The sequence below is a fragment of the Delphinus delphis genome, chromosome 20, assembly GCF_949987515.2.
Source record: "Delphinus delphis chromosome 20, mDelDel1.2, whole genome shotgun sequence".
NCBI classification, from domain to species: Eukaryota; Metazoa; Chordata; class Mammalia; order Artiodactyla; family Delphinidae; genus Delphinus; species Delphinus delphis.
Genome location: NC_082702.1, coordinates 48119312 through 48143157, shown reverse-complemented (window position 1 = coordinate 48143157; position 23846 = coordinate 48119312). Strand labels below are relative to the sequence as shown.

Genomic DNA, 23846 nt, shown 5'->3' with positions numbered 1-23846 from the left:
GTTTATTTGATGCGACCTGGCTCTTCCCACCATGATGTACCCACCGATTTTTGCTGTCAGTGGTCTTGCACCCTTACATACCTGACATAAAAAAGTAATAAATAGTCGAACTTCACTCAGCCTCTGAATAGTAATTTTCAGTCATTTTGTAATAGGTTAAATTATATCATTATTCAAAATGTGGGCACATTTGCTATGAGAGGTTTTATGCAATTTCAAGAGTATGCAATGATCTTAATTGAGGTTTTTTTTTCATGTGGTAGAATTGTGACCCAATAAAAGCTTAATGAATTAGCAAAACAACTTTATACCTGCATATTTCCTTTGATTAATTACATAATTACATCGTAGAGAGATGTCTCTTTATATAATCTTTGAGTAAATAGGTCTCTTAAAGGAGCCGATTGAGGAATCATTCACTTTGGCCTCAGTACTTAACACATTTTGAACATGCTTAACAAAGAAACGACATCAGACTGCCTGCCTCTTCAGAAGGAAGACTAGAAAGAGAGGAATTGCTCCCTCTCTGTCATCCAGGACTCACTTCTACAAATGAGAATGGAATGTAGGAACACTTTTTGGCTCCAATCGTCATTAACAAGCATTACTGGCAGCTATCAAGCAAGGAGGATAATTTATAGGTAACAATATCTTACTCTGATGACATGGAAACCATCTCCAACCCTCTTTTATACTTAACAGACAACCCAAGCAGAATTCACATTTCACTGTCTTTCTTCTGACTAGTGCTATAGACCATCATTAGGCTGGCCGGTCCAGTATCTCTTCGCTGTGGCTGTGCCCTCTCTCCACCCCAAAGGTCCTGTATCCGTACCTCCTGTCAATTCCATCCTCTCTCTCTCATCCATCAACGCCTGGTCTTTAATAAATTCATGCACACAATAGTGTAAGTCCCTGATCATGGCTTTATTTTTTACTTATTCCTGGTACAGGTACATTTTAAAGCATGTCAGTAATTAAAGAAAGCAACAATTGCTTTCTCCTTTTTAGTTTAGAAATTATTTGAGTTTTATCATTGTATGAAGGCTTCTAGATTGTGGCAGCTGATAAATATATAATTTGGGATTTGTGACTTCGGCTTTTATCATTTAGTATTTTTTGCAGTGTAAGTTGAGCTCTGTTTTACGATGTTTGACGGCCAAGTGAAAGTGATGCAGGTGACGTCCTTGTCAAAGGCGTACACTTGCCCATCCCACCTGGAGCGTGTACTCATGATTATATGCACCTCTGACAAAATCCCACTGTCTACCTTATCATTTGCTCCATAGTTAATAGCAGATAATACGTTTCAGCGTCATGAGTGCTCTGTGCTTTTGGAACATGACACTTCTGATCGATGCTGGGGTGTCACGATGAGGAGAAAAGCTGTTTTTAAGTTTCTAGGTATGGCCAATTCAAAATGATGTAGCTGACTGTCTGGAAACGATTAAAGCCGCCACAAGGATGAAGTCATGCTAAGTACTGAAGATGGTCTATGACATTTTAATTATTAAAATTTTCAAAACTCAAGCTGCTGAATACAAAAAAATGACTTTAAGTAGATTCCTTATTTTTCTTGCTCTAAACTATACTTCTCTTTTAAAACGTGCTTTTAAAATAACGCCTCCATTATCTTAAGGGACGTTTCACAATATATTTACAAAATTGCAGTGCTCTTAGGTTACCTGGCTCATGTTTTTTCCTCACGTCTGCGCTCTTAAGTGAGTTTTACATGAACGGTTCCTGACACATTGAGATTGTTCTCAAAGCTCTTTATCGGAGACTGAGTAGATGTCCTTTCCTAGCTGACTACAGACTTTATTTATATCTGGGCTAAACCTCCACTGCGGTAATCTGAGTGTACTCCCTGGCTCTATGGCCTCAGAAGAGAGAAATGATCCTCAATGGTCATCAATCACCTCTAATATACAAAAGCTACTACTCAGGATGAGTGAAAATAATCATCCAGCTTCTACTCAAATAAATCATAAAACATATGATTCTAACACATACAAGTATCCAGATATAGAACCCAGAGTTAAATTTTATAGTGAATTTTAAATATGAAAAGCAAATTTGATGTACTTTATTGAATACAGGAGTATCTAAATCGAGCTGCTTGGCAAACAGCTGGATCATCTCACCCTGGCTCCCAACTACTAATGACTACTAATGCCAAAGTTCTTGAGTCTTTAAATATTTTAAGTGTAGTAGGGAGTTAGAGATGGTTTCCATGTCACCATAGTAGAGCTTGATATTATTTCTAAAATTTACCCTCCTTTTCAACATCTGCTAGTAATGTTGATTAATAGTGACAGTAATCCAAAATTATTCCCATGATTCTTCCTAAGTTTAAGAAATGAGTACTGGAGAAAAGTGAAAGAGGGGAAGAATTTCCTTTATTTCTGGGTTTCCATCTAAAATGGCAGTGGATGGTCATATCCTTAAGTCTTTGGTTGAAAATAGGCAAATTATAACCCCTCCCAAAAAACTGGTCAATGTTTTTTTTCTGCTCCCTTAAAAGAAATTATAAAACGAAACAAGTATTTATTTTATTTTATTTTTATTTTTTGGCTGTGCTGCCCGGCTTGTGGGATCTTAGTTCCCTGACCAGGGATTGAACCCGGGGCCCGGCAGTGAAAGTGCTGAGTCCTAACCACTGGACTGCCGGGGAAGTCCCACCGTATTTTAATTTATTTTAATTTGGAGGATAATTTGGAACTATTTTATCCCAAGCAACATAGGGTACATTATACTCAATTAGATACACAGGAACATTTTGTATAATGATTATCTGTATGCCCACTAACCATAAATTCTGTGAGGGCAGATGCAGTGTCTGCCTTGCTGAGTGGCATTCTCTGTGTACACAACAGGTGATCACAAAGTATGTGCTAAATGAACAAGGGAGCCAAACAGAATTACAAAAATGAGAAACATAGTTGATAAGTGTGAGCACATGAGAATGTGCCTTGCAGACCTCCAACTAGATGAGAGGAATTGACCAAGGGCCCCAGCTGCTGGGCTCTGAAATCCATCCTCATACTTGGGCCAGTGCCTTGCTTCCCATGGGCTGTTCCCAGCCAACAGCTGCTCATAGCAGGGACTCTAAGGCAGACCCATCCTTTGGAAACATGGGACTCCTCTGATGGATGACAGACTCATGGGCTCCCCAACGACTGTTTAACCTTTGTTGACTGCACAGAAGTCTAGGATGCTTCTGTCTAACTTTCCCTCCCTCTCTCCTTCACCTGAAGGCAGAGCTGCATGGCATCTGATGGCTCTCCCGGTCTTGGCAAGCTCTCTCCACACGTTCTCTTTCACAAGTGTCCCCTTAATAAAATCCTCACGTGGTTAATTTTGTCTTGCCAGTGGCTTCTTGGAGGACCCTGACTAACATAATAAGAAACTTCAAGATTGAGTAACTCTCTGGAAAACTACTAGTTCCCTTTTAGCATCAATTTTGCTATAAGTTAATATACCATATTACAATATAATAATATAGTACATAACATTTTGTTGTAAATTCATAAACCATACCATATGATCATAAATTTTTAGTCTCCTTTGAGTTACAAATGATTTGAATGTAATATTAGTCCTTGGCCAAGATCCACACCTTAGGCACGTACCAAACAAATTCTTACTTTTGAACTTGAATCTTAATTTTCAGCATGAGTGGTATGCATTTTAATAACACTCTGTTCTTGAATGAAAACATTAACATCTTTAATTCCTCATTAATCTGTGATATTCATTATAAAAAGGGAGACAAATATTTATATAATGAATGCTATTATTCTACTGTTTGATTAATACAATCCTCCTTATAAAATGCAGATCAGTTTCCCAATTCTTTTATAATATATTTGGCTTATTTCTATTCACACAAAATATTTTCATCAGCAACTCTGGCATTAAACTTGAAGATGTTATTTCTTCAAAAATATGATTTTATCAACATTATGCATAATTGTTAGAGTTTTCTATCTTGCATTTTACATTTTTATGTAAAGTGCCTCATCTCAGACCTTGCTAGACTGAGGAGCTCTTGAAATCGGGATTGGTTATAATGATCTGATCTTTTAATTACTGTAGTTGAATTTATGTAACTTATACTATGAAACTCACTTGGGATATTCCAATTAAGCTTCCAAGTATCTAAGTAGTACTTTGCACATATTTTTTGTCTCCACTATAGCATCCTGGAAGAACAATGCAATTGATACTTCCCCTGCTTGTTTGGAGAATAAGAGCGTACAATACTGGTGCTTATCATAGTACTAGAAAGCCTATAAATATTTACCAACTTAACTGTTAACCTTCTCAAGGGCCGATATTTTGATCATTCACCCACAGGTCTGATAAAGCATTCTCAAGATTCGGAGATTATGTACAGGGAATGCAAGAAATGGTATATCAAGGTATAAGTAACTGAAAAGGTCAAAAAAATAAAAGATTCCATTCATTATCTTGGACAAAATATTCGAGGTTAGGGTCAAATATCAAACTAGGAAGGAAAACCAGACTACAGAAAGTCTCCCACCCCCACTTTTATAACTAAAAAGAAAATCCCTTTTAAAATGTACTGCCCCTCTTTCCATTTAGTCCTTGCTGGCAAGTATAAAAAAAAGCACACATATTTTGATGTTAAAATGGCAAGAGTATGTTTCTACTTCAGTGCTATTATCAGAAGTAACTAGTGGATAGAAATAAGAATTATAAGGCATTTAGATAGACACTGGGTTATAAGTCATTGGGTTCTAGCAGGAGTGGCTGGCCACTGCATCTCAACAAGGCAAACAGGATCAAGGCCACAACCTAAAGCATATTCACTAAGCAGCAGAAAAGCAATTGCTTCCTCCTCCATTTTCTTTTAGATCTAATCCTAGTTTTATCATTAGATGATGATTTATATATTTGACAGCTGACTGATACACAGTCTGTTATTTCTACTTTTATTTGATATTCTTGAAGTGTGAGGGCAATACCGTGTTTCATTATGCTGGACTGACGCATGGCACACGCCAGAGTGGCATTACTATCAAAGTAGCATGCTTGCTCATCTTGCAAAATGTCCCTACTCACGATTACATATACCCCTGAGAAAGTACAGCTTCTGCCTTGATTATCATTCACTTCAGAAATGAAATTATGCAAGAGATTTCTTTTGGCATGATGAATTTGCATGTGGCGTGTGTGTGTGTCTGTGTCTGTGTGTCTGTGTGTGTCTATGTGTCTGGCATATGACTCTTCTGGTCCATGTTTATGCATCATGATTAGGCGAAAGGCCATTCCTTTTACTTACCTAGAATCCTGCCCAGTACAAGGGATCTGACCGCACTGAGTTCTGTACCTGATGCAAGGTGGACTTGTCTCCTCGCTTTCTCATCAATCTATAAAATTGTTACGGTGCAAACATCCAAACGGATGCCGTTGTTGAGAAGAGGACAGGAGGCAAAGGAAGACAAAAGAAAATGATAAAATAGGCAATAGTTAATATGGCCCCAAAGATTGAGGAAAACAAAGTTTAAAGAGTTAGCCATTTATACAGGTGAATATTATTTTCTAAACTATTTCTGTGCACCCTCAGATACCAGTGCACCCCACCTTCTATCCCCTTATATCACTTTATTTTTCTCCACTGTATAAGAAAGCCAAAATGGGGAAAACCAACAAAAAGATACAAGCTATTCTCATCTTGATATTTTTACTTAGCTGGGTATTTTCACTTGAGTCATTCAGCTAAGAAATTTTCCTCTACCTAGAGGGTTGAAATATTAGTACTTTTCTTCAAAAGCTGGTAGAGTGAATAATTCAACTTTCTCTGCTGTAATTCACATCATTTTAAAATTTATTCTGATATTGCAATCATTAATTTCTGTGCTAGAATTATGGTTGCATGTATACCCATCTGAAGTAAACTGGTTTCATTAGAGTAGCAATGGTCTTACCAATAGCATGATATGGTAAACTAGAAAGTATTTCCCTCCTGAGTAAAGCAAAACAAATAGGAAAGTTTGGCAATTTTAAGTATCAAATATTAATAATATTTTGGACAGAATCTTATTGCTTAAAACAACTGAACACATCTGATGGTCCATGATCTATCCAAGAGCAGCAACTGAAAGGATGTCTTTGTTTGATCTATCTATTATCCAATTTCTGCTGTAGGTCCTTCTTGCTGGGGAGCATAATTTTAACCATTGCTTCTGTTGCCTTTTCTCTATTACCTCCACAAAGACCACTGCTTCTTCCCTGTTAATCTTTACGTGGTGAAGCTGTCCATCAGCCATGTTTTTGAAATCAAAGTTAACAACATCGGGTTCTTGATGTCTGTTTAGCTTGTACCTGATCTGCAAACTTCCTAAAGTAGGGGGAAAAAGTTATATTTTAGTTAAAATTGTATTTTAAAAACTACTTAAAAAAACTCAAGAGTCCTTTTTTGATATTAATTTCTGGGGGAAAGTTCACAGTAGTTCATTTGCATGTACACTTTCCTCATAATCCCTAGAAGTCAGTTTCCATGTGAAATTGCACTATTTTCAAAATCAAGAGCAAATATGCTGCAAATAAGCAGGCCCTTTCCTGCAAAATTTTAATTTGTCAAATATGTGATTAAGCATTTGCAAATCTCCGTACTAGCCTCTAACTTAAAAAAATAAGATTTAGTATATTATGAAGTGCCGAACTACTGTGGAATATTGCAAGAACGTTGCTTCTATCATCTCGTCTTTCAAAAAAAATACATCTACCATTCCTGAAATGCAACTGATGAATGGAATTATTATAAGCAAACACTACTCACTTAATTGCCTGCAAAGATGTCAATAAATTTACTTCACAGGATATCTTCCAGTTTAACAGAGAAGATGTCCTAATATATATAGATAAGCTTCAAGCTCAAAATGTATACAGTGAGGAGACATATACTTATTGAACAATATTATTTTTATTTTGGTGTTCAGTGACCTTGGGCCATATTTGATTTAGTTGAAATGATATATTCACATGTTTGTATGTTCATTTGTTTTCCTCACCCAGAGGATTTACTCATAAAATTTTTATCTCTAATCCAGATAAAGGGAAGAGAACAATAACAGTAAGTGGTTTTCTGTAGCACACACGTCCTAAGCCACATACCATTACCCTGTATCGATGTACTAGCATTTCCCGTGACTACTTTATGGCCGAAAATCAGAACCAACAGATTATTTTGTGGACGTTTTCTTACACATAATGCTAGTTTGTTAACATTCTCTCAAAACTTCTCTACTTTGATTCAAAGGAAATTACTTGTTATGTACAAATAGGCATCTTATTTCAAAATGAACCACAAAACTGATACTGTTACATGGAAGAGTAAAGTGATCCTAGCAATGATAAAATATAATAAATATTTTATCCACATAAATTAAAAATTCACACTGATTGTGTTAAATTACCAAAATTATAAAGCGATACAGGCATTTTAAGTGTTTTAAATAGTCCTTTTAGATTAAGCTGATAGGACAGTACTGAAAACACAAAACTGAATACACAGGACAGGCACACTTCTTTTCCTGTTTGTCGTTTGAGCAGCGGGACCATGAGAAGGATCTACATTGTTCCTGACCTAATGTTCTAACCCGGTTTTCCCTCGTCTGAACAGCACTCACCATTTTTGGCAATGATAACTGAAAGGTATTCTTTGTAAAAGGAGTTGACGTAGAGCAGCAAGCTCGGGGTCCGTGTGGTGCGGAAGCTAAACTCGATCGTTTCCCTGCTTAGCCTCATGTCACCGTGAAATGAAGCCGCGTGGGAGCTGGAATTTTTACTTAGGGAGTAATTTTCTTGAAAATTGTAAATCACAGATGAGCCAGATCCAAAATAGGCAGAAATCTCTGAAATGATAAGCACATTTTACGTTAAAAAATTTAAGAAACAAGGATGTTGCCTCGGTTATACTGACACTTTGCAAATTTAAAAAATAACTATCCAAACTTTTAAAAATCATTTTACTTACACAAGATTAATATCCTAAATTCGCACATACACACACACACACACACACACACACACACACACCCCCCAAATAGATTTGTATAAAAGTGAAGAAGGTGGTGGGAGAGGTAACTAGCTCGGGATCCCAGAACTCTGCTTTCCTCCATTACTATACAGGGCAGGTGTTGAACGTGAGCTTCACATGATGCTCACGGATAAATGTGGCAACATCTCCACTCCCTCAGGGCTTTAGGTTTTTTGCCTGTTTATTATTTTTACTCTCTATATAGATACACGTTTGAGATACTACATAACATGTGGATGCAGAATAATATTCCTGATTACACTTAGCAAGATGAACTGGAAATCATTTAGATCCAGAAAATAAAGGCATCCTCTTATAAAGACATGAGGATGTAAAGACACAGGTCTTAGTTCTAACTTTAAACGTGAGAAGCATAGAATGGTAGCAGCAGTGATTGATTACCACAGGTTGATTTCAAACGATAACTTATTCCTCATAAAAAGTAGATGACCTGAAGAGTGCACTTTGGCCAACTTTCCATTAAAAAATCTCAAAGGCTTTCATTGCAAATCAGGGACTGATTCAATTTGCAGCCAGTTTTCGTTAGCCTCCTTCAGGTAAAGGTTCAGTAGCCCAGAAACACTTAAATAAAGCAACTGGATTAAACTGGTTGACATTTTTCTATGAGGAACTATAGCAAACGTTTGTCTATTCATGGAAGTCTGTTCAGAACGCTGAGTACTCCACTCAGTTCGTTCCTTCTTCCATGACACGGAGCAGTGAACAAGACCAGCTGAAAAACAGTCCACTGTTTCACTTCACCAACAGACAGTCGGCATTTCACAGAGCAAAACGACCCAGTATCTCTATTTTGTTACACATCAATACTGAATGGAAACGTTATTTATATTCCTGGAAATAATATTTGTTTGGTAAAACAACAAAGCTTCCTAAATGTCTTTGCATTGCTGACCATCTTCAAAAATAACAATAATGCTTTTAATGATTTGAAAAATGAGAACTGCCCATGGGACTGGTTGTTGACACCCATATTACTTAAGAGCATTAGCTGTAGATAGAAAGGATCAGACTGCGCAGCCAACACTCTACAACACCTAGAGGCGACTATTACAGGGTTTACCATCGATAAACACGGTGTTCAAAGAACCGCGGCAAATATTTAAGTAATGAAATGTCATTGGCATAAGATAGGCCATTTGCCAAAAAAAATTCAGAAATGGAAATACTTGTGTTTCAAATAGCTACAGAGAAAAAGAACTGTGGGAGGTTTTATTCACGTTGGATTGTCTTGCTGCTGGGGCACCCACGTCACACTCACCTTCTGAGCAGAACGGCCCTGTGTATGCAGAGGAGGTGCAGTCACAGGAGAAGCCGCTGGGCTTTTCCCTGCACTTCCCGCCGTTGTGGCACAACTTCCCGTAGCTGCTGCAGTGCCCTCTGCAGCCCGGCTCCACTCCCGGAGTCACCTTGGCTCTTTCTTCCAGGTCCAGGGCCATTCCGTTCAACTGCAGAGACCGAATGCATCCCAGAAAGCCCCTCTGTCGGGTGGCCGTTCCACCTAAAAGGGAAATACTGCAAATGCAAACAGGTTCCTAGGTGTTTTGTTCAGGATTTTAAGACCACACAAAACTGAGGCCTCACGGAGGGCGGCCAAAATCATGGCCTTAACAGAGAACCACTGGAGTCTGAAGAGCCAATACACTTTTAGAAGCACGATTTGTGACAAAATAGTAGAAGAATTCAAAAACATAAAACATTGATTCACGTTTTTTTCCCAAAGGTTGAATTTGTTATAGATTTTCTAAAAGAGTTCTATTAAACTTTAAATGGGAGACTTTTTTTAATCAGTCTCTTTATTTTAAAGAACTTAAAGGCTCTTTCATTCCAAATAACAGTGATATGCATTGATATTCTTATGTAGAAACTAACCTTTTTCTTGCAATTTTAAATAGGCATATATTTGTGGGTAAGTGTGGTTCGTCCTTCACATTGAAACCTGATCCTGATGCCGGGACAGTTTTAATTTAGTGAGAACTATGAAGGAATCCTTGAGCTTTTCTAACTTGACTGTGCGTTGATGTGACCTTTTGGTTGTTATCTTTTCATCAAAAACACACAGCATCAGTTTGAGCACCAGAGCATTTGCTTCTGTCAGGCATATTTCCCAGTGAATTTTTTCTAAGTGTTGGACCAATGTTCATTGTTAGAGATTCTCAACGAAATCAGGAAAGGGGATTAATGAGGACACACAGTGGTGTAACATTTATTGAATAATATATAACAACATGTATTTACCAAGTCACCCTTGAAGAGGTTTACAGTGTTTGGGTAGAATCAGACCCTGCTATTCTAAGGCAGAGGTTCTCAAACGTTAAGGAATATGAGTACTACATGGAAAGGCTTCTTAAAATACAGGGTCAGGGGCTTGTCCCAAGAAATACTGATTGTGTGGACCAGAAAAAATGGCTGTGAATCTAAACGGTCAACAAGCACACAGGTGAACCTGATGCAGACAGTCACTTAAAGCACTATCTCACTGGGAATGTAAGCTCTGGGTGCACTTGCACATACACTGGTGCCCAGGAATACCATACATTAATGCTCAGAATTTGAAGGAGGAAGATAGTGTCCTCATCTAAATAATCTGGGTGGCTTACCCAGAGACAGTTAGGTGGTCTTGGGGCCTCTCAAAAGGAGCTTCATCTTTGAACAGACGATGCTGCCTCACCTCCAGGATCCTACACCTGCTCTGTACCTGTTCTCTCTTCCAGAATGTGTTAACTCTCCCTACACGCCCACCCCCAACTTCATTTAGCTAGTTCCTAATCTAGCCTCATTTACCTAAGGTCTCCTATTCTCAGAGATTCAACAGGTTTTTTGATTTTTGTTTTTTGTTTATTTTTTGGTATTTCAGAACCGAAATTTGGCCAGAAAGACCCTAAATAAGTACGTCTTTGTCATCATCTAGCAAGCTTTACTTTTGTACAGTGTTCCTTGTATCTTATCAGTGTATCTCCATCAGAATACACATTCAATAAGGGCTATTTCATTCACACTATATCCCCAGAACAAAGAACAGTGCCTGACACATAATAGCTGTGCAACTATTATAATTATCTATAATTATAATTATGTATAATTATAACTAATTATCAATTAATATTGATAATAATTATTACTTCTCAATGAATTTACTGTTAGTAAATAATTAACACACTCATTCACTAAACCAGCTGTACCTTAGGAGTAGCAGATGGGAGCTTGGTGCTTCAAGAGTTGAAGAGAGGTACAGCCTTTCCTCACAGGGATGTTTGGGTCCCTGGGACTGAGATTGTCAATAAAACTCAATAAATATTTCTGAATCAATTAATTCTATGTTTTTGGATAATGAAACACCAGGAAAGGGCAATAAAAGAATTTCTGAGAATTCTGAACTCATGGTACTAATGCTATTTAGTCTTATATTTCAAATGACTATATTTAAATATCTGTATTCAAATGGCTTCAGTTGACATAATTTGTGTCTTTTCAATGAAGAATATGAAAGTCTTAAGGGTGTGGGTCATATTTTCTATTTATAAATCCAGATGAAGTATGGTACGGAGCCAGACATCTTACAATTCCAGTTTATGTGGGCAAGGAAGAGAAGGACTTGCTTTTATCCCAGAGTTTCAGAATTGCTGACACAATTGTTTCATCCGTCCTACATTTACTCAATCTCCTGCCATCCTTGAAGTCTCTCTTCTCCCCTTACCTTGAGGACATCTTTTCTCTTCCTTCCACATCAAAGCTGCTGCTAACTCAACTCAAAGAAAGTCTAGGGCTCAGTCAAGTCTGTGACAGAGATTCTTTCGGCATCCTTGCTGGAGTTTTCTTTCCTGGGAAAGGAAGGCAGCCTGCAGCCTTGGTTTTAGCTTTGGCCCAGGCACTCTTTGGAGGAGGGCCAGACACAGCGAAATCTGGATTAGAGGTGTATTCCTGGTGTATTTCATGGACTTCGTGTTACAGTATTTTAAATCACAGTGTAGAGTTTATAGTACACAGTAACATTAAATCATGGCCTGTTATGCATTTGTCACTCTGAAACATCTACAGTCTCTCTGATTTAGGGGTTTGTCTCATTCTACCAGTGACATAATAATAACTAAATAACCCAGAGTCCAACAACTGAATAATCCATTTTCATTGGTTCCAATTCATTCATTCTTGTTTGTTTTCTGCTGTTTTGTTTCAGGTGATGAGAAACTAGAGGCATAGAAAAGTCCAGGGACTAGCCCATGGGCATAGCTGAGAAATTTTAGAATAAACACATTTAGTCAGAGGCAGAGTTAAGACTAAAACCTACAGTTGGCCTTTCACTACAAGGCCGCTCCTTTCCTCTCCATATAAGAATATGGTCAAAGAAGAAAACTTCCATTTTCTTCTCAGATCACTTTTGGTTTGACTGGCATTTCAGTTCTGCAAGCTTTATTTAGCAGCTCTTTGCTGGACACTGTCTGACATTGGAGGTACAGAGTTATATGCAACTGATCGTGGTCTCAGAGATCTCACAGTCTAGTAATGGATTTAGACAGAGAGACGTGAGCACAACATGGTGTCAGTGTCAGAAACAGATACCCCGTGGAGAGGAAGGTCAGAGGATGGGGATATTAACAGGTGAAAATACACACGTAGACATGGGAAATACATGCCTAAGGAGCATCCGTAACAGCGAGCCGGAAATCAACAGTTTTGTAAACAGGACTTCTTAATTCCACACTTTTAAAGAGTTAATGGTTGTCTAATCAAACAGTTCTAAACTACTTTTTTAAATTACCAAAAAAATGTAATGTCTAATTAGATATAAACATTTGCAGCACACATGTATTGAGGATTTTTACTTTACCATTAGGTTTCAAGTTAATAACCTTTTATTTTAAGATGTAACTGTTCAGGAAAACATGACTAATGTAAATACGATTGGGCCTGAAAGCTTAATTAAAGATTCCAATGACTTTTCTGGGTTAGAGTATGTCCAATTAAAATGAGTTGCAGTTTGATTAATTGATTCTGGATGTTTCTGCTGAGTTATTGTGTTTGGAACTGTCTTCCAATTAATTTTCTATCAATTTACCTGCCATACTATATCAGATATAATGGATTCCGTAACTTCACAAACACTGAGTATTCTGTGAAACAAATACCCAACGTTTCTACGTGGATGAATATAACTGAATCTGTTCCCTTACATAACAGTATTGGGATACTGCACCTAAATAAGTGCGCAAGGTGCTGCGTAGAGACTGAGCCCAATCCCTTTATCACATTCCACACTCTCAGGAAGTTAGACTAAGTGACAGATGCTACTGTCACAGAGTACAAGCTGGCTCCTTCCTATGCCAATTTTCCACTACTTTTGTGGCAGGAAGACCTTTCATTTTTTAATGGCAAATTATTTATGTGCTCTGCTTGAATATTACTGAGGATTAACTGGGAACAACTGTGTAATTTGCCCAGGGGCCTTAGAGGAAAAAAGAAATCAAGATCCCCACACTTCTCTTCAAAATCCAAAGTTACAGAAGCTTGTCAGAGTACAGGGGTTCTCTCTGACCAGGGTGCTGTGCAGAGAAAGGCAGGGAAGGCCCTGATCATGGGTCACCTGGGGGCAGGGAAGTGACTGGGCATGAGGGCTGGGCCACGACCAAGTCAGGGGACTGACGGGAAAAGCGGTCCTCTGTACATCACGCGTTGGACCTTCAGTCCTGTCCTTCCCAGCCATCCCCTAGGTCTGGGGAAGATGCAGCCCTGCAGCAAGGATGGTATCAGTTAGTGTAGAAAGCTGTGAGCCTGGAAGCCCAGCTATAATTTTGCCATGGAATGTTCCTCACTGAGCAAAGCCCTGGGCGGGCTGGGAAGAGGAGGACTGTTTTCCCTCACGTTTAAAGAACGATCATGGTTGAAAGAGGCAGGTGGTGTAAGCAACCGTGTCACAGGCAGAAAATTCAGTCACTTTTCCCTGAACCAGAGTCAGTGGTGAGCACACGTCCCAGTGGTAGTGGCAGCAGGGAAAAATGGGTCTACTCAGACTTGAGGCCACAGCACCGTCTGGTTTGACCATACTAAGGTCTATTTCAAAGAAATGAATGTTGGTGGTATTAGTCACATTCTCTGATTTCAAGAGATCCCATCTGAATTCTGATTTTAGTCAACAGTCACTCAGATTTGCTCGCTAGACACAGAAAAGTACACTGGGAGCTTCTTTGGCTAATCGTGAAAAAGACATATCAAGGAGGGGAGAAGAAAATAATGGAAATAAATGATATGATTACATTAAAGAGAAATGTGACTTTTGTTGCACTGCACTTTGGTAATGAGGGAACATATTTACGACTACAAAAGAAAATTAGTCTGTAATAAAAATTATTCAAACATAAAGTTGTTTGGCATGCTCTTCCTGTAACTATATTTTAGCCTATCAAAAACAAACCGAAAGCAAAAAGAAAAAAATCTAGAATATATTATAATTGAGAACTTCTGCTCATCAAAAGACACCATTAACAAATGTGAAAATGCAGTCCACAGAGAAAAAGGAAGATATCTGTAGTGAATTTACCTGAAAAGGACTCATCCAAAATATATAAAGAATTCTACAATTTGTTTTTAAAAGAGGACAACCCTGTAAAAATGGGCAAGAGATCTGAAGAGCCACTGCATAAAGGACGCTGCCCAAATGGCCAACAGAGACTTGGTAGAGTCTCCTGATGCTTGGCATACGCTCATTCCTGTGACCCAATAACTCCATCCCACGTACACACCCCACAGATATACAAGCATATGTTCACCAAAAGACCAGCACAACGATGTGTTTGTAACATGCAACTTTGAAAGTATACAAATGCCCATCAACAGTAAATAAATATCTTTGTACTGGCACTGCCAGTGTCCCAAAAGCTCCCCAGGCCATATGAGTGCGTAAGTAGGTTGAAAACCAGCTTTCAGAGCTTCAATATGCTTAGAGTTCAGCATTAACCTTTGAGTATGGCATTTAGAGATTGTTTGCTCTTGACACTTAATAAATATTTGTAGATCTGATGCAGTTCGAATGCAATGCAAATGACTTGTGAGTCTACGGCAGGAGTCCTTACTTCTCCTTCGGGCCCTGGTCCCAAAGTATCGAAATGAAGTTTGCCCCGTTTAATAACCTGTCAGTGAAAAATTTAGGCTGCAAACAAAAATTTTAGAGCTGGTTGAATGAAAATCAATTCAAGGCTAATTTAAGACGCTTCTAAGAAAAATGCTGAGTTTACAAGCCAAAACAGAAAACGACCACTGTCACAATTCATAAAAAAATGACTGATTCTTTTCTCTGCCTCATTTCCGTGGTTGGAGCATGTCTGTGGGTGTAAAATCACAGCAGTGACTCTCAACATTGAATCCTCAGTGTTTACAAGGTCAAGGGCATATGTTAATCACACCAATCAGCATCATGTTGCTAAACTTCTTTTTTAAGGTAGGGAATAGCACCTCTGAAAAGGACTATTTAACTAAGATATGTCATAAATCACACACATACAAAAAAGGACAAAGTGAGAGAACGTGAAAAGGTTGGTGAAGACCCAGTGCCATAATTTAGAACAAGAATAGAGAAAGATGGGCTACAAATAGGAGGGGAATCATCATTTTTACACTGAAAAGCAATGTAATGGTTGAGATTATTTGGGGGAAGGGAAGATGTTCATTGCATTGTTGCTACTGTTCCTCATCTGACTATCACACTACATTAATGCTAACTTTTTCATACAAGGATTTCTGTTCATTATTTTATTACTCCTTCACTTCGCAGGCCATCCTACAGTTTAGATTAGTTGAAGATAGTTGTGCCAATATTGGGAACTGCAGGGGTTGTTAAAGTCCTTCTGTTATAGTTCTGTGGTGTAGGCTAACACCAGCTGAATCTCCAAAACTACCTATCATTTCCTTATTCCTATTTCAGCTGCCATATAATTGTTGCCCAGCTGAATCACGTTTTTAGTCATGCTTTCTATTTATTTTTACTCATTTTGTTCAGAAGTTAAAGCATTAGTCTTGCCTCAGGGTTTCACTCTGAGATGTGAACACACTTTATGATTGGTCTTTAGGGGAGAGAGTGAAGCAAGCAATGGTGAAAAGCACATTGGGTTCTTTCATGTTATCCTATCGCAGCAGTCACTTCTGAGAGACTGCCCAAAACTCTCAAAAAAAAGTAACATCGACAAATATCATCAACATAGGTCTGCCTATGGGAGCACAGGGAGCTGGAGAAAATAATTTAATTCAAAATTAACATATATTCAAATATCTGCAACGTTCTACTTGTAGGTAAAAGTGTTAAAGATAGTATCTCAAACAAACAAATTTCTACATTATCGAAATTTCTACTGTTTCATATTTGTAGTACTATAAGATAACTTCATTTAGTATTTGAAATATTCCACAACAGGTTTAATGTTTTGTGCAATATTTGTTTACAAACAGGAAGGTGAATTTTTGGTAAAAGCTGCTAAATGCTGGGGTAATAACATAATCTAACTTTGACAGACTGATACTAACTTGGTCTTTCAGTTTTGCCCTGTAGCTATGAAAACTGTGTTTCCACATAATTTAAAACATCATCATCATCATCATGGGTCTGAATTTAAACATTTTTATTAGGGAAAAGAAAGTGACGCTGAAAACTGTAGACTTACTCTTCGCAATGATATCTATCTCATTCATTTGTCCTGATACCTAAATACAAATGAGAGTCGTTATGCATGGTTGAAAATACTGATTAGTCATAATTATTTTTTAATATGGATGGGCGAACTACAAATTAAGCTCTTGAACCTGTAAGTAAGGGAAATGAAATTGTCCTTTAAAATTTTAACCAGAAAATCAATTATATTGGATTAAAGCAGAGCCAAGGATCACTGGCTCTGAGAGCAGACTTAACTCCAGCACTTTGAAGGTATTAACACACGGGCAAACAGTTTCTAAGACAATGTCCTTCTACATGTGACGCACTGGCACAGAACATATGAACAAAGCAGCCAGATTTCCTCGTGAGAGTGTGATTATGGGGCGAGTGGAACCTCATTGAAGGAAGTGGGATATTTTCTCTGGACTATGAAGAAAAACCAGGGGTCTTTTCCAGCCTGGCACAAGTGTGGTCTGTATTGTATATGTGGGACCAGGGGACAGCTTTAATCATGCTACAAGTTAGGATTAAGGAAGAAAACAAGAAAAGTTAACTTCAGGTGAAATTAAAGACTGAGAAATGATGTGAGTAACGCAAAGACCTTGCCAAAGGTTATTAGGAGGAGTAAAAAGAGTGAAACACTAACAGCGATAACCGACTCACTAGCAAGTGGTGTGCATCTCCATGTAAAATATGTCCCAACTCTCTTTATCACCATTTCCCCTTTAGCCCGTGCCACCACGATCTCTCATGGGGACTAATGCCGTGGCCTGCTTCTACCCTTTCCTTCCATCCATTTTCCTCACAGCAGTAAGAGAGAACATGGAAAACGTAAATTAGACCATGCCACTCGTCTGATGCTTTAGAACAAAATCCAAATTCCTCACCATGGCCTTTGCACCATCCTCCTCTCACACCAATTCTCTCCTCAGCCACCACGACTTACTCCTTAACTCCTGAGAAGTTCATTCCCACCGCCTGGAATTCTCTTCCTTCGGATATTCCCAGGGTTCCCTCTTCTGCTTCATCTGGCCTCTGTTCCAATGTAAGGTCCTCAGAGAGGACTTCCATGAACACCCTACTTGACATAGAAGCCCCCCAAACCAAATTGTTGCCTGATGCCTTACTTTACTTTTTACTTTATTGTATTTATCATTACCTGAAACTTTATATACATACACACACACATACAGACATATGTGTGTATGCATGCCTGTGTGTGTATATGTAAATTGTTTTATATATATTTATATACATATTGTTTTTTTATTCTGTCTTAGTTTTTACTCTTTTATTGGCTGCCTCTTGTCTCTTCCACTGAGACATACTCTTACGAAGGCAGAGAACTACTTTTGGTCTCGGTAGTGCTACATTAAACTAGCTGTAATTATTACTAGTTTTTTACTACTTTTCACCCACTTTATGCTAATTCAGTATAACCTTTTAACTATAATTTAAATTCTATTGAATCTTCCCACAGGGGAAAGGTATTTTCATCTAGAAATAAAAAAAAATGCCGATTTGTTTGATAGTAATGTTGTAAATTGACAAATTACTATTTTGTCTTGTACGTATTATTCTATTAGCTTGTTTGGGGCCCTTTCCTAAGAGTGGTTCACTCTTGCAGTAGAGGTGAAGATGAAAACAGACCCTTATGTGGCCTCTTGACAGCCAACAATGTGCCTCTACCTAAGACTGCAAGCCTTTTTTTTTTTTTAACATGAGTCCATCTTTAATATTATCACATTAACCACTTCAATTTGCTCAGTTACCTATGAGTAGGAAGGAGGGAACTGTATAAAGAGATTTTTATTAATAGATGTAACTTTTTTTTCAGAGATCTTTCTTTCTGCCTTTCCTTTTTAATTTTCAGCAACTTTGACTTAAACATAAGAAAGATTTCAGTTTTTAAAACTTTCAAGTAACACAATCATCCTTGAATTTAACACATGTAGGAATGTCAAAAGCCTAACCAACTGCCTCATAAAGATGAAGTCTCTTAGATCTTATTAAAATTATAACACATGACTGATGGCAAAAGACTCAAGTCTGTTCGAACACACAGTTGTGTGTCATAATAGTACTTCTATTCATTACAACTACCTGAAACCAAATTAAGGCTAGGATTCCCATCAGACACAATATATAGTGACTCCATTTCTATGAAGTTAAAATTCATACGAAGAATGAAAGGTCATGCACAGGCAAACTGCAGCAGATTTCACTGAAAAATTCGAGGACTGTTTCAGCCTTCTCAATTTCTAAGAATAGTAAGGCTATTTCCTAGATCCTGACAGATTTGAAATTGCCATACCTTTTCTTGTGGCCATCTCTTATTTTTCGTAACTCAAGAAATATCTATGTCAATTTCCTGACTGAGCTCCTAGCATGTTATTGAAAGAAAAGTTATGTATTTCTTTTCATGATTTCTTTGTGATTTCCATACCCTTAAATAAGCTTCATCCTTTGCAGTGAAAGAGAATAAAACAAGGCTGTTAAGCAAGAGAAGATGTAATGGGGATCTGATGAGAATTTTGTCCTAAAACATAACTCTTACAAGTGCTTGAAATATAACTTCTGATAATTTACAATTTATCCTGCTTGACAGCATTGCTGTGTCCTCACTTACACTAAAATGTACGAAAAGTGATTAAGGCATAATTCCTTGAACTTCATGGTCAATAAGTTCTGTTAAGTAATTAGCAGAGATGTAAAATAAAACAAACACACCCAGAAGGATTCTGCTATCAAGTCTCTAAAATACCAAGTGAATGTATTTAGAAAATAAAGGAACAATGTTTGGATATAAATATGAAGTAGGTGGTCACAAGACATGAGAAAAACAGGGAAAATAAGGGACACCAGAAGAACTGGTGAAACTGGTCAAATCATGGATCCTACACCCTTTGCTCGTGCTTTTTTTTTTGCCCCATTATTGGCCTGTTTTACACAGGGGTCACCGGTTGGCATCAGCTGGATTTATAAGGAGGGTTCTTCCACTTCCTGGGGAAAAGAGGTAAACATTTCCAATATTATATTAAAGCTATTAATATTAAAGAAAAACTGAAACAAGCCACATAATCTGTAATAATAAGAATGTTTACGTTAAATCTATTCAGTGCTGTAGGTCAATTATATCTCAATAAAATGGGAATGGAATAAAAGAATGCAGGTTTAGGCATCAGTCAAACACAAATTTGAATTTCATTTATTAGGTGGATTCCTGAAGACAGGTCATTTCAGCTCCCTGAAACTCAGTTACCTTGTCTGTAAAACAGAGATAATACCCATTTCACAGGTCGGTTACGAGGAAGTAATAGAACACCTGGCGCAGCCTGGAACATAGGTTCTCAATAAACGGTGATTTGGTGGTGGTGTTATCATGATCTTATAGTTGGTGTTATATTTTATTTTGGCCCATCTCTGCACTTACATCATGCAATGAAAGACAAACTCCCTAAAAGCAGGACTTACCCACAAAGAGCTGACTGTTGAGCTGCAGGAGGACATGCCCATCAGCCGGAGCGGGCTGCGTCCTCGGTGAGAGCTGATCCACTTGAACAGATGCCTCTCTCGTGTTCCTCTCAACCCTAACGTGGTGCCACTGGTTGTCGCTGAAGTGAGTGGGTGACTGCACCGAGATTTCAAAAGGCCCATTCCCCACATCGAATGAAAATGTCACGACTGCAGGAGCTGGAAATGTCAGACATGAAGATTGTTCACGTTAGTCCCCGTGGTGGAGAGCTGAGTCTTCACTAGACTCAGGAATAGCACCATAGCATCAACGGTCACTAAACATGAAGACAATGGTTTGAACCCTATGGAAGGAACCGTTGATGTCAGCACAGAATAGATGTGGAATGAGACAGTAAAATACATTTGTATTTTGGGGGAAAAATGGATTCTAAGAAATTCATCACCAGAGTTAGTTTTTCACGGTGATAAAAATGAAAGCTATTTAGCCAGGGCAAGAAAATTAAACAGCATCTGGCATTTTATATAAAAATAATTTTGACAGTGATTCAAAGTTTATTTAATTTCAAAAGCATGCAATATGCATTTGATATCAAAATACTAATAGCAGTCTAAGAGGATATCAAAACAATACAGCTGGTTGATTTAATTAAGTAATTTTGAAATTAACTGAGAATTTGGATTTTTAAAATTTTTAAATTTTTTGAATTTAAAAGACTTAAGTTGGTTCTAGAGAAGACTAGTAATTTCCCCAAATTATTATATATGTTAAATATCAAGTAATTTTCTTGCAAAAACGCTATCTTAATATCATAGTTTTTTTCAAAAGGACACAATGAAAAGATTCAGCTGATAAAGTAGAAACATAGTACTTTAAAAATTAGTTAAAGAATTTACTCCTAAATAGAATCCCATAGACTTCTAAGGAAAAGAAGACTTACAGCGTAGCTCTATCCGTATAAAATCAGTAATCCCCAGGTTCTCTAAAAATACCCCAGATGAAGCTGTTGTCTTAAAAAAGAAAGACACGTCTGCACTAAGTTCTCCGTGGAAAGTAGGAAAATGAAGGTATGAAGCCTCAGTATTGAAGGAAGCTGAATTCCAAAATAACCCTGTTTTTTTTTAAAGGGAAAAATAAGAAAGGAAAAAAAATTCATAAAATAAATGACATAATTACATTTTCTTTTTTTTTTTGCAGTTTTACTCTTAAAATATTGCTAATTTACACAAAACTGCTTTTCTTTTGTCTGTTAATTATACAGTATACAAGACGTGAAAACATGATTGGAGATTTTACAAGGGTTGAAATTCTGGATTCCTTCCAACATGGGAGAGGAATGATCACTGCAGTAACAGTCTGAAAGTTATATTTCATATAAGGAAAATAACCTGCAGCCTAAATACCAAAGCATTATGATAAGATCTGCCAAACATTAATAGACATTTTTTTATAACTTGAATATTTAAACACCTACATTACTTTGAATAACAAAAACTCTACAGAAGCTCAAAGTGTTTTTTGTTCTAATACTTCTAACATACCTTACAGAGTTACACCACCAACTAACTGTTTTCATTAATGGGTTTTGTGATTTTCTAAACTGAGATTGGCAGTCAAAATATTCTCATCTAATTAAAGATCAAGACACTACTTACTCTGTGCTATGCTGATATGCTCATGAAAATGCTCCTTTCATTCAAAACTATCTTTTATTTTGCTTATAATAGTGAAGTAGGAAAAGGGTTCTCAACATTTTTTTAAATGCTCAAAATAAGGAGAAAATGTTTAAAAACTGTAGTATAAAGTAAGACATCTACAAAAATTGTGTGGACTATAAAGTAAATTATAATTTCTGTCCAAATACAACTTCTTATTTTCACCTTCCCATTCATTTTTTGGTTACATCTACAAGTTTCTACAAGATTTCTTTTGAAAAAAGTATTCTCGGTCTTATAAAAACAAAGCATGGAAAAGAAATACACATGCAGTGGCACGAAGTGACGGAAGTGAAATCCAACCGGATACACGTGGTTGATGAAAAGCATTATCGGAGAAACAAACTACGCGTTGCCGCTGCCACCAGCAAGTTGTCGACACATCAAAAATAAATATACATCTTCAGTTTTAAGCAACAGCCATCATATGTACTCACAACACTGAATGAAATTCTACTAAATGACCTTCCTGGAAGAAAGACGTATTGATCCTCTGAAGTTAGAACACAGGAATTTCAAAACAACGTTTTGTTATGTTAGCAGGGAACAGACACCTCGTTAAGTTAAAAGTCACGAACTTGACTTGGCTTCTATTTGTTCCTTAGATTATGATTTATTTTCTATAAATTCTGGATCCAAACAAACGGTGCTTACATCTATTGTATTTTTTCCTGTATGTCCTATGGACCTGATTCAAAAGTCAATCCTCAGCTCATATGTGGACAATTTTAGAGCTGAGTCTATTCAGCTGCGAATATACTTAGAGGGCTTTTTTCCCCCTACATCCAAATGAAACTGTGTATTTTCTGAGTATGTCAAACTTTGCCCTTATTTCCATTCTACAGCTATTTCCGTGCCTAGACATTTTGCTCTCTACGAAAGACAGCAAGCAAAGCAAAATATCAAGCCAGGGGTAATAACACATTAGTGTTCTTAAAAGTTTTTACCTGACCTATTTTTAGAAGGAATTAAATGCCTTTCTGTTGAAATGTGTGAACATTAAAATAAAGCTGTAACTTTAAATTATGGAGTATTATTAAATCTTGCTCATCTGGAGTGATTACTAAAAGGAACCCTCAGAATTACTTAAAGGTCTCAATTAGATATTATTACTATAAGAACACAATATCCCACTTGTTTCATTTTTATATCACAACTAACCCAATAAAGCATCGTACAGAGGGCTTCAGGGAACGGGCTGAAACAGGAACAATTCTTTGAATTGCTGCTATTTTTACAATGAATGCTTCTACAGTAATGAAAACAATTTATTACCTTAGGTGGTTTAAACACTCACACACACATAGTACCACATTTATCTAGTTAGCAAACCTTATTTTACAGACTCACAATAGGTAAAAAAATGAAGTAAGATCACTTTATTGAATTAAGAAATTGCTGCTAATTCACAACAACTATAAAGACAGGAAAGGCCAATATTTCCAAATGATAGCTCAGCTCTTTACAGACTGTGCCAGGAAGCACCCAGGAGGCTCTGGGCTGCCTCTGAGAAAGGATGGGCAAAAAAGCAGAAGCAGAGCAGAGCCCAGCAGGCAGACACCAGCCAGAAGCGGCAGGTCTTCTGAAGAGAGGATTTCATGGCTGGGGTGGATTAAAAATCCCTCAGCTACGCCTGGAGCAGACCAGAATGCAATCACTTACTATATGAATGCTCTTTATCTTCCCAACAAAATGCCATTTGCAGCAACATGGATGGACCTTGAGATTATCATATGAAGTGAAGTAAGTCAGACAGAGCAAGACAAATAGCATATGATATCACTTATATGTGGAATCTAAAAAATGATACAAATGAACTTATTTACAAAATAGAAACAGACGCACAGAAACAGAAAACAAATTTATAGTTACCAAAGGAGAAATGTGGGGTGGGGGAGGATAAATTAGGAGTTTAGGATTAACATATACACA

General features: G+C 37.4%; 1 protein-coding gene across 7 annotated transcripts in view; it reads right to left on the bottom strand.

Moving 5' to 3' along the window:
- The window catches only part of CNTNAP4 (contactin associated protein family member 4), a 264366-nt gene that overhangs the window by 12926 nt on the left and 227594 nt on the right, over positions 1–23846 (bottom strand). For 6 of the 7 annotated variants that reach the window (XM_060000066.1, XM_060000069.1, XM_060000070.1 and 3 more), the window contains 6 exons: positions 21140–21310; positions 20199–20417; positions 9348–9587; positions 7659–7883; positions 6234–6367; positions 5309–5396 (listed from right to left, as the gene is read on the bottom strand). In XM_060000066.1, coding sequence (XP_059856049.1) covers positions 5309–5396; positions 6234–6367; positions 7659–7883; positions 9348–9587; positions 20199–20417; positions 21140–21310 — 1077 coding nt within the window. The remainder of the gene's footprint in view (positions 1–5308; positions 5397–6233; positions 6368–7658; positions 7884–9347; positions 9588–20198; positions 20418–21139; positions 21311–23846) is intronic. The other variant, XM_060000072.1, reaches the window with a different exon arrangement.